Consider the following 11,914-nt stretch of genomic DNA (forward strand, 5'->3'; position numbering starts at 1 on the left):
AGCTTCCTTAAGCAGAAGGGAATACTGTTACTACACAGTGTTATTTTTTAACGTCACTACACTCAGACAACCGGGAAACTACCGTCGTAAATGTACACTTTAGACTTCTGCAGAGAATATCAGGTATGCAGATTCTAATGCCCCCAAAGTAAAGTAATAAGAGAACAAATATACAGGTCATATCCAACTTTAAACACTGCAACAACAATCCATAAAAGCCATACTCAATTGAAAGTAACACAACAGAAGATCCTAGTGAAATAAAAGAATCTAATTCTTGGTAGTGCATCATACATAATGGGTCATGACCTGTACTACCTACCCCCCCTTGTAAAATATGCTCACACTTGGGGACTAATTATTCAATCTAACATATATGGCAGAGAACCACTTGTGTTCAAGTTCCTGTAAGATTATTAAATAGGTCTGAGTATTTTATTAAATTCAAAGAAACAAACTTAAGAAGTAAAAAATAAGCTGCTACTTTCAATTTGTACTAGGGAAAGGGTTAGCAAAAGCCCAAGTCGCTAAACTGAGAGCCAAACTTTCAGGAGCTTCATCTCAAGCAGGACTGTCACTAATTTAGTAAGTACAAAACACAAGGCAAAACCAATCTATTAGCTCAGGGCCGTCCATGTAACTAAGTACACCTTATTTCATATAGTAACAATTAAAAGCTTGATTAATTCTATCACTGCAAACCAACCAATCAAGAACAGCCCTGGGATGGAAACCAGAATGTCCAATTCCTGCCTTGAAAACAAACTTTCAACATAGCCTGGAGCAAGGCACTCTGCTATTCTAAGAATGCTCACACATACAAATATGTAATGTTCCAAACGCCTTTTTTTTTTTTTTTTTTTTTTGGGCCACTTCCTGTAAGCAAAAAGTTCCTATAACCAGGAAAGGAACAAAATAAGTAAACTAAAAAAATGGGAATACCTCTGACATACATTCCCAAAACAAGTAATTCTTTTTTAATCTAAAAAAAAAAAAGCACATACAGCCAGTTTCAATGTAATCTTCCCCTGGGCCCACCCAGAAAACTTACAAAAGGAGACCAAAAGCCCACCTAATTCAGTTCTAAATTTCAACAAGCATTAGTACATCAGGCACCTCTATCCCTGGAAGTTCCAGAGAAAGGCCGAAGAGGACCCTGTAGTTAACAGTTCACTTCAACGGCCTCACAATCCAATTTCTCCTGAATATACAGATACGCATTCGTCAACCAAAATCTTCTCTCTATCCCCCCCTTCCCCCCGCACACGTTGGCATTTTCATTTCATAGGTGGATACTGTAACAGCTAACACCAGGAAACTCCGGGATAATTAGAGGATTTGGGGGAAGTCATCTTGGGAGTGTTGGAAGACCCAGAGATATCAGGAAGAGTCATAAAGAGGTTGTCCCTCACCACCTCTCCTTCCTGTCCCATCCAAACTTCACCCATACCGGTATTAGAAGACCGGGAGGGGGAGGCCATTTTAATGAGACCTGGCTAAGAAACGTGAAGGAAGAGAGGAGGAAATCAGGGAAGGGCGTTCGGAAAGGAAGGCCGAGCCCTTTTCCCCAACAGCACCCGGGCAGGGTGGCAGCACCTGGAGCTAGAAGAGAGAGGTGCTGGATTCAAGGGTCTGGGAGAGATTCAAAAGTATCAATGGCCTTCCACGAGGGGGTCAAGTGGTCCGAGCCCCGGGAGCGGGGCCCCTTACCCCGAAGCAGGGGAAGGACCCCCTTCTCCCGCCAACCGCGCAGACCCTCGCCCCTGGGTTGGGGGCTACTACCCAGAGATCCAGAAGGCGGGAGTTGACTAGTGCCTGGTTCTCATCCGGCCATGCGGCGCGGGGGCGGCCATCCTGAGGGGTCCGGGAACCAAGAGGGCACGGGGGGGCCGGACGCGGCGCTCACCCGCGGGCCGCCTCCAAGCTCTTGATGAGCTTCTTGATCTTCCAGATCTCCACGTTCCTGTCGGCAGCACTGGGGTCGTCCGCCATCTTCTCGCCTCCTCCTCCCTAGAGCGGCCCGGCGGGGCCCGGAGACACCAAGACCACAGAGTTAGCGCCGCCGCTGGGGCAGAGCGGCCCCCTTCCTTGCCACCCCCAAGAGGCCCTCTTCTTCCCGCCCTGCGCGGTCCGCCGCGGCGGTCGCTGGCCTTTCCCTCCCTCGGCTTACCTAAGGGCCCAGTCCTGGGCGGCAGCGGCTGCTCCTCCCCGGCGGCGGCTCCGCGGCGGCGGCTCTGACGTAGGACACCGGCTCCCTCTCTCCAGGCAGCTGCATGTGTTGCAATCCGCTCACATGGGGCCTGTGACATCACTTCCTCCGCCAGAGGCTGAGTGGAAGTCAGCGGGCGGAAGGGAGGGGGCCGGTGCGGAAGAGAGGAAGCTCTGAGCGCGCCGCGACTTGCCATTGGCTCTCTGCGCCGCGGCCTACAATAAGCTCTCTGATTGGCCTCAGTGGGGCCGCGCTGCCTTGTGAGGTAGGGCCCGGGGCGGGGAAGTACCGCCTTCCTTCCGGTCCGGCGAGCCGAGCGGAGGCAGCGGGCGGAAGCCGGTGGCTCTCGCGAGGATTCATTCAGCTACCCGCCAGCCTCCAATGGGGGTGTTTTTTTAAAGGGCGAGGCGCCGGCGTCGTCGTCTTTTCGGTCTGTTTTTGGTGAATGGAATGGGCATCTGGAAGTCTACGACGCACGGCGAGGCGCTCGGGCCGGGACGCACGGTTTGAGTTGCGCCTACGAAGTCTCGAAGAAACGCCTCAAGCTTCGTGGGTTGATAGCTGACGACGTGCTCCGGCCGACGTGCGTCAGTCAGTGTTCGCGGACTTGTGCCAGGCTCCCAGCATGGGTGTCTGGGTCAGGAAACTTTCCCCGGGTGGTCTGGGACCCCGCCACCCGCAGGGGCAAAGGAGGCGCGTTTCGTCTCTCCTCAGGGCTAGGATTGTTCAGTTTGGACCTGGAACCTTGTGGGGGCGGGAGGGGAGAGTGGGGGCTGCGGGAGGTTGGAAACCTTGAGGTACCTGAATAGGTCACCAAGGGTTTAGGTTTAGTCTGAGCTTTTGAGAGTGAAGGTGGGACGGTGTTGAAGCAATATGGGCAGCTGTATAAATTAGAACTTTATCTTTTTGAGTTAGGGTTTTTAGTTGACTGTGTGTGAATTTGTTCAAATATTTGGGCCCAAACTGTATGGCAGACCCGGTTTCTCTGAGGATGCTGAGGTGAACTGTCTATAACGGTGCTTACCTCCGTGGAACTTTCAGTTTCGTTGCGACGGCACTTGTGATTGTATACTTTTGTATAATAAATTAGCTGCATAAAAGCGTAGTTACTGTAGTAAAAGAGGGCCTAATTTTGGAATGAGACCCAAAGAATGAGTAGGGGTTTATCAGGAAGGAGCATAACACGTTTTTAAAAAAAAAAAAAAAAAGTGTGCATAAAAAGCCAGTGTGTTGAACAAGAGCAGGAATGGGTAAAGTGGCTTGAGGAGCAGAGGACAGTCATTTAGGGCCTTGAAAGCCAGGTTTAGGAGTTTGGCCTCTTACTCTTGACCTTGGACAGCTTAAAGGATTTAAGAAGTAGGGAGATGACATGAAGATATGGTTATGTTTTTAAGGAGATGGTTCCGTTTGGATTGGAAAGAGCAAAAGTGGAAGCCTAGGGATCATTTTGGCGGCTGCAGTCATTCATGTGAGATAATTGTAGCTTAGACTAGAGTGAGGATAGTGCAGACAGAGGTCAGTGATACACAGAGGGTTAGAATGGATAGGACTGGATGATGGATTGGGTGTGGAGAAAGCAAGACTGGGGGCAGCCCGGGTGGCTCAGCGGTTTAGCGCTGCCTTCAGCCCAGGATGTGATCCTGGAGACGCGGGATCGAGTCCCACGTCAGGCTCCCTGCATGGAGCCTGCTTCTCCTTCTGCCTGTGTCTCTGCCTCTCTCTCTCTCTCTCTCTGTCTTTCATGAATAAATAAATAAACCATCTTTAAAAAAATTAAAAAAAAAAAAAGAGAGAAAGCAAGACTGTTTCCAGAGTATGAAATGGTTACATTTACTGAGAGGGGAAAGATGAAGAGCAGGTTTTGGGGGATGGTCGAAAGTTTTTTCTTGGGCCTGTCAAGTTTGAGATTGGTGATGTCAGGCAGTTGGATTTGTGTGGACTTTGACTCCTTTTTCCATCTTACCTCTACTTTGCTCACACCTTGGAGATGGGGGTATCCCCATTTAATCGATTGGGAAACTGAGGCAAAGAAAGGTGAAAGGGATTTACTCAGAGTCACACAGCTAGTTTATGGCTTCTAGACTCCACGTTCATTGTCCAGTGCATTTTATCATGCAGCAGCCCCATTACCTCTTTTGCCATAAGGTGAGGATGCATTTTCTACATGGGTAAGTCTCTTCCCCAGCAAATTAATTCCCAGGGTGGAATCTTTTCTTTAGGAACCATTTTGTAATTCATGGCATATGTTCATTTATTACATAATAGTTACTGTACTTCTGTGTGCCATTTTCTGTGCTTAGTAGTGGACTTTCTTAAGGTAAATCATCATAAACACTGTTACTGACTGGGTGTGTACTATGTCCCAAGCTTTTCCCTGCTTTGTTTCCCTTGCCCGAATTCCTACTTTCTTCAGTTGGTTGCCTTGATCTACCTCTCTTCGTTTTTATGTTTATAGGATTTCTTCAGGTCCATGTCTCATGCTTTATAGGCTTTCTAGACCAACTCACAGGCTTGCTTTTATATGTGATTCACCCTGAAGTAAGATGGTGACATCTCAGAATTGCTGTTGGTCAGCCTTTAAATCCTTCAAACTTGGTAATCACTGAGATATGTAGCTTGTTTCTTGGAAACTTTAGTCCCAGGTAGTTTAACTGTAGCTCCGGAAGCTTACTTGCCTAGTTGCTGTAAATTCACCATCTCTGCATTTAGAATTGGAAACCAGTGTCTTAGAGGCAAATCCTGGCATTGAGCTCTAGCAGAAGGGTTTGGAGGATAATAGAATAGGGATGCTGTTTCCTTCATCAAAGAAGAGGGTTTGAAAATGCAACCATGACCATCTGTGTTCAGGAAGAACCTCCTGTGACATAAGAGTGATACAGATTTTATCAAAATGTCATATGATGAGAATAGAGTATATAACCTCTCTAGACAAAGGTGGTCCTTTTCTGAAAAGTGAAGGATTTGTACTTGACCTCAGAACTTCTTCTCCAGGTTTAATGTTAGATAATAAAGTTAAATATTGAGATATAGATAATATTCCTAGTTAGTGGTGCAGGTCAGGGAGGGAAGGAGAAATGGATTGTTTTGATGATGTTGAAAATATCAATAGCAGCTTGAGAACACAATGCCATTAAGTACAGAATGAGATAATTGGTTGCCAGTGTGCAGACCAGTTTTAAGAGTAGCCAAGGTGAAGAAAGCAGAGGAGGAATGGTTGTGGAAAGACTTACTAAAGGCTGTACCCTTTGACTCTTCTGGAAGTCAGTGGGGTTGTTAAAGGAAAGATCTCTGGAGCTAGGAAGCCTTAGGATTGAACCCTGACTTTGCTCCTTACGTTGGGCAAGTCACTTAAATCTTGCAGAATCTGTGTTTTTAAAGATGGGGATGCTGTCTGTTGTGTGCAGTACCTATGTCAATAGTGGATGTTAGTTCTCTTTTTAGTTTCTCCTAATATGTTCTGTCCTGTTCCACTGTTTTCAGTATCCATCTGTTGACCTGTTACACTACTTCTAGCAAAAATTGAAGTTGAGAGCCTAAAGGTAGAGCAGGTCCAAATTACAATTCCTAGGGATTTTTTTCTCCTGGTGAAAAGAGGAACCCAATAAAATGGTCTGTGGGATCTTTTTCCCTGTTTCAGTGGCTGGTGTGTTAATAAGTGTTAGAAATTTGGAACTTTTCACAGCTAGAGGGTAAAATATTGGGGATTTATGTGGGGAGGGTTGTGTGGGTGCCAAGGAACAATTGTGGTGGTTTAGGGCCTAGAAATTGGGCCTTAGGCTGGTCAGCATCTGATAGTTCTTGGATAATGCCTCCTTTATACTTACTGTGGCCATGATATCAATCACAAGTGTCTTGTTGCTTTGTGGCAGGATTTTTATGTGATTTGGAAACTATTCTTGGGCTGCAGCAAACTTTTTGAAGCCTCAACATTGTGTTTGTCTTAGCTATCACAAGGGTCTCTAACTAGATATACTTGTCCCTGTTTGTTCCTTCTCTGTTACTGTTAAACATTGTCAATTTGCCCAGCTTGGAGTTGTCTGTTATATACAAGGGTCCCATGGTTATAGATAGAAAAGCAGGAATTTCCTGATGATGTTTAATATTTAATAGCTTAGGGCAGCCCCGGTGGCTTGGCGGTTTGGCACCGCCTTCAGTCCGGGGCGTGATCCTGGAGACCTGGGATCGAGTCCCATGTTGGGCTCCCTGCATGGAGCCTGCTTCTCCAACTCTGTCTGTGACTCTGTGTCTCTCAATAAATAAATAAAATCTTTAAAAAAATATTTAATAACTTAAGGAGAGAAGGTCTTTTTTTTTTGCTATTGCCTAGGTGAGTAGTCTGAGGAGGGCACAGGTATCATCCAACCCAGGTAAGGTTGGGACTTAGGGAAGATTCCCCTTGGAATATCCTTAATGTTTATTGGCTTCTAACTACTGTGGTGGGTACAATATTAAAATTTGGAGATCTCAAGTTCTATGTTCATGGCTTTTTATTTACCCTAACTAATAAACATCCTGATAACTATTTATAGTATAATGAATTATTTTTTCCTGGGTATCTTCTTAGTTATGTGTTTTCCCTGTCTTTGATCGATCAGAGTTCCATGTAAGATTTATTTAGGGGCTCCTGGGTGCCTCAGTCAGTTAAGTATCTGCTTCAGTTCAGGTTGTGATCCTGGAGTCCTGGGATCCAGCTGCATGTCAGGCTCCCTGCTCAGTGGGGAGCCTGCTTCTCCCTCTGCTGTTCCCCCTACTTGTGCTCTCTTGCACTCTCTCTGTCAAATACTTAAATAAATATCTTTTTTTTTAAATAGGATTTTATTTCAAAAGAAAAAAAATTGCCTAAAAATAGTTAAAAATAATTTCTGAGTTAGGCTATCTGTGAAGTGGGATGTCTGGATGGCTCAGTTGGGATTAAATGTCTGACTCTTGATTTTGGCTCAGGTCATGATCTCAGAGTTGTGAGGTTGAGTGGGGCTCCTCAATTAGTGGAGGGTCTGCTTGTCCCTCTCTCCCTCTGCCCTCCCCCACCTCGTCTTGTGCGTGCACTCTCTCAAATAAGTAAATCTTAAAAAAAAAAAAAAAAGTGTGTAAGTGCTTACCACTTCATGAAGTAGGTGAAGATCAATAAAGAACATGTCTAATCTGCCCTCAAGGGATCCCTGGGTGGCGCAGCGGTTTGGCGCCTGCCTTTGGCCCAGGGCGCGATCCTGGAGACCCTGGATCGAATCCCACGTCAGGCTCCCGGTGCATGGAGCCTGCTTCTCCCTCTGCCTGTGTCTCTGCCTCTCTCTCTCTCTCTGTGACTATCATAAATAAATAAATAAAATTAAAAAAAAAAAATCTGCCCTCAAGTTCTTGGATGTACTTAAGCATGATGAATTTGAAGAATGCAGTTCCATCCCATAGATTCCATCCTTAAATAAATGAAATCTTACAGTAAGTAAAAGCCAATGAAGAAGACATACTGGTGTAATTTAAAGCTCAAAGGTTTGTGTAAATTGGCGTAAGATCCAGTTGCTTAACTGGATTACAGTGTATGAAAGTGACTTGAAATGGTCAAGTATAAAGTACCATTTATACTTGAACACAGGAGGTATAATATAACCCTTTAGTGGGATGGGTGCTACAACTAAGGAAGAACAGTAGTTTCTTTTCTAAATGATCAAACATCTGTATGTGAATTTGTAATCTTGTTTTTGTTTTTTCTTTTTTTTTAAAGATTTTATTTATTTATTTATTCATAGACACAGAGAGAGAGGCAGAGACACAGACAGAGGGAGAAGCAGGCTCCACGCAGGGAGCCCAATGCGGGACTCGATCCCGGGTCTCCAGGATCACACCCCAACTCTAGGAAAAAAATGCACATAGAAAATACTCATTCTTTCTGTTCTGGAATTTTTTTGAGTTCCTGTTGAGGGGCGCCTGGGTGGCTCAGTGGTTGAGCATCCGCCTTTGGCTTGGGTCCTGATCCTGGGGTCCTGGGATTGAGTTCCACCTCGGGCTCCCCGCAGGGAAGCCTGCTTCTCCCTCTGATTGTGTCTCTGCCTCTGTCTCTGTGTGTCTCTTGTGAATAAATAAAATCTTAAAAGAGTCCTGTTGAAAGGAGCACTCACTAGCTGATACACTATCTTCCTATAGCATCAAAGAAAAATTAGCAAGGTGAGATTGAGTCCTGCCCTTTGGATCATCTGGGGAGGAGATAAGTAAGTGTTTAATGTTTCCAGTGGTGCCTTTCTTGACTCAGTAGACATTGGTAGAATAGTGAGACAGATGATAATTTTTAAAAATATTTTATTTACTTGTTCATGAGAGACAGAGAAAGGCAGAGACAAGAGAAGCACGGGCTCCCTATGCAGGGAGCCCAATATGGAACTCAATCCTGGGACCTTGAGCCGAAGGCAGACATACTCAACCACTGAGCCCCCCAGGTGTCCCCAAATGATAATCCTTTAGTTCAATTCCATAAATACTTAGTGGATACCAGTTTTCTCTATAATGTGGTGAAAAACTAGATGTAGCGCAGTCCTTATGGTCTCTTTTAAGGGGAAAAAGAACAAAGGAATATTAAATAGGTAACTGTATGAAAAGAGAAGTAGCTGTTTACAAGACTGAGGCAGAAATGATCAAGATGAGCCCGAAATACCTTTTTATATGTTTAAGAAAAGAAATTATCAAAGACTACTGGGGCCTTTTTATTTTTTCTTCTTTTTTTTTTAGATTTTTATTTATTCATGAAAGACACAGACACAGGCAGAGGAAGAAGCAGACTCTGCGGGGAGCCTGACGTGGGACTCGATCCCGGGTCTCCAGGATCAGGCCCTGGGCTGAAGGCGGCGCTAAACCACTGAGCCACCCTGGCTGCCCCCCTTTTTTTTTTCCTTCTATGTAAGTATTTGTAACATCTTAATAGACTTTGACATATAATTGACATAAAACATTGTATTATTTTAAGATGTACAATATAAAGATTGAATATATATATTGTGAAGATGATCACCATAGTAAGTCTAGTTAACATATATCACTGTACATTGTTTCCATTTTTTTTTCTTGTGGTGAGAACTTTAAGATTTACTCTCAGCAAGTTTATTTTTTATTTTCTAAAAGATTTTATTTATTTGACAGAGAGCATAAGCAGGGGGATGGCAGGCAGACAGAGGGAGAGGGAGAAGCAGGCTTCTTATGGAGTAGGGAGCCAGATGTGGAGCTCAATCCCAAGACCCTGGGATCATGAACTGAGCCAAAGGCAGACTCTGAGCCATCCAGGTGCCCCTCAGCAACTTGCAAATACGCAAAAATTATTTTAACTATAGTCACCATGCTTTTCATCCCTAATATGTAGTTATTTTATAATAGGAAGCTTGTAACCTTTTTCATCCACCCCCACCATGCCCCCCTTTTCCACCCCTGCCTCTGGCAACCAGCAATCTGTCCTCTGTATGTATGAGCTTGTGATTTTTTTTTTTTTTTTTAAAGATTCCACATGTAAGTGAGATCATATATTTGACTTTCTCTTATTTCATTTAGCCTAATGCCTTCAAGGTCTATCCTTATTATTACAAATGGGAAGATTTCATTCTTTTATGACCATAGAGTGTTTTATTATTTATATATATAGTATAGGTGTGTTCTTGCTCATGCATCACAGATCTTCTATATTCACCACCAGTGGATGCCTAGACTTTTTTTCATATTTTGGCTGTTGTCAGTAATGCTGCAGTGAACATGGGATGCACCCCCCCCCCACCACCTTTTTTCAAGAGTGCACATGTGGCACATATGCCAGGCAGGGTGGAGAGGGGCAGAGGGCGAGAGAGAATCTTTTTTTTTTTTTTTAAGGTTTTATTTATTCATTCATGAGGGGCACAGAGAGAGACAGAGACACAGGCAGAGGGAGAAGCAGGCCCCATGCAGGGAGCCCGATGCTGGACTCGATCCTGGTTCTCCAGGATCACGCCCTGGGCCAAAGGCAGGTCCTAAACCGCTAAGCCACCCGGGCTGCCCGGCGAGAGAGAATCTTAAGCAGGTTCCGTGCCAGTGCAGAGCCTGACCCCAGTGCGGCGTTGACTCGGCTCCATCTCATGACCCTGCAATCATAATCTGAGCAAAATCAGAGTTGGACACTTAATTGAGCCACCCAGGTGCTCCTGCAAGTTTTTTGAATTAGTGTTTTCATTTTCTTTGGGTAAATAACCCAAAGTGGAATTCCATGGATTATATGGTATTTTTGTTTTTAACTTGTTGAGGAACCTCCACACTTTTCCATGGTGGCTGCACCAATTTACATTCCCATCAGCAGTGCACAATGTTCCCATTTCTCCATATCCTTGCCAACACTTGATATATCTTGTCCTTTTTTTTTTTTTTCCAAGAAGGGGAGAGAATCTTTTTTTTTTTTTTTTTTTTAAGATTTTATTATTCGGGACACCTGGGTGGCTCAGTGGTTGAGCATCTGCCTTCAGCTCAGGGCATGATCCCAGGGGTCCTGGGATCGAGTCCCACATCAGGCTTCCTGCATGGAATCTGCTTCTCCCTCTGCCTATGTCTCTGCCTCTCTTTCTCTGTGTCTCTCGTGAGTAAATATATAAAATCTTTTAAAAAAAGAAAAACCCTTTTCAGATATTTTACTTATTTTATATTCATTAGATTGCCTTTTTATTTTCTTTGCTGTGCATAAGCTTTTCAGTTTAATGTGGTCCCACTTTTTTCCTGTTGTATTTTTGTTGTTAAATCCAAAAATCACCAAGACAGATGTCAAGGAGCTTAAGGCCTTTATTTTCTTTTGGGAGTTTTATGGTTTCAGCTCTTAGAAGTTTTTAATCCGTTTTGTGTATGGTGTAAGATAGTGGTACAGTTTCATTTTTTTTTTCTTAAAGATTTTATTTACGTATTTATGAGAATACACAGAGAGGAGAGAGAGAGAGGCAGAGACACAGGCAGAGGGAGAAGCAGGCTCCATGCAGGGAGCCCAACCTGGGACTCAATCCTGGGACTCGATCCTGGGGCTCCAGGATCACCCCTGGGCTGAAGGCGGCGCTAAACTGCTGAGCCACCCAGGCTGCCCAGTTTCTTCATTCTTTTGCATGTGGCTATCCAATTTTCCCAACACCATGTTTTTTTTTTTTTTTTTTTAAGATTTATTCAGAGAGAGAGAGAGAGAGAGGCAGAGACACAGGGAGAAGTAGGCTCCATGCAGGGAGCCTGACATGGGACTCGATTCTGGGACTCCAGGATCACACCCTGGGTTGCAGGCGGTGCTAAACAGCTGCGCCACCGGGGCTGCCCTCCCAACATCATTTATTGAAGAGACTTGTTCTTGACTACTGAGGTCCTATCAAAAGAACTTAAGAGTCAACATGAAGAGCTTCCACAGGCCAAAAATAGAACAATTTCAGCATCATTATGAACTACAGTGAATTGAAACACATAAAATCTGTGAGCTCACACTGACACCTAAGAAACCTCATTGGTCTCACCTTTGAATAATACAAAACCAACTCATTCTTAAAACCAATACATAAAGAATCCTGTATGAACTGTACCTCAGGGTAACTAAGTACTTCTTATGAGGGCAAGTTTCTCACTACAGACGTATCCCAACTAAAAAGTGAAGATAGGATAGTCCTACTTTTTAAGATTTTATTTAGAGAGCACGCCCACGAGAGCTGGGAGAGAGGGAAAGGGAGAGATCAAGATCATAACCTG

The 11,914-nt window shown here is 44.4% G+C and overlaps 1 protein-coding gene and 1 long non-coding RNA gene across 2 annotated transcripts in view; one reads left to right on the top strand and one right to left on the bottom strand.

Moving 5' to 3' along the window:
* ETF1 (eukaryotic translation termination factor 1) overlaps nucleotides 1–1,992 on the bottom strand; it is a 30,237-nt gene extending 28,245 nt beyond the window's left edge. The window contains 1 exon segment of the mRNA NM_001252146.1: nucleotides 1,907–1,992. Coding sequence (NP_001239075.1) covers nucleotides 1,907–1,992 — 86 coding nt within the window.
* On the top strand, nucleotides 1,947–4,043 carry LOC119873902. Its single transcript, XR_005366727.1, has 2 exons — nucleotides 1,947–2,474; nucleotides 2,611–4,043. It is a non-coding gene; the product is annotated as an uncharacterized LOC119873902 (long non-coding RNA).
* Nucleotides 4,044–11,914: the final 7,871 nt, after the last annotated feature.

This window comes from Canis lupus, chromosome 11 (genome assembly GCF_011100685.1).
Source record: "Canis lupus familiaris isolate Mischka breed German Shepherd chromosome 11, alternate assembly UU_Cfam_GSD_1.0, whole genome shotgun sequence".
Taxonomy (NCBI): Eukaryota; Metazoa; Chordata; class Mammalia; order Carnivora; family Canidae; genus Canis; species Canis lupus.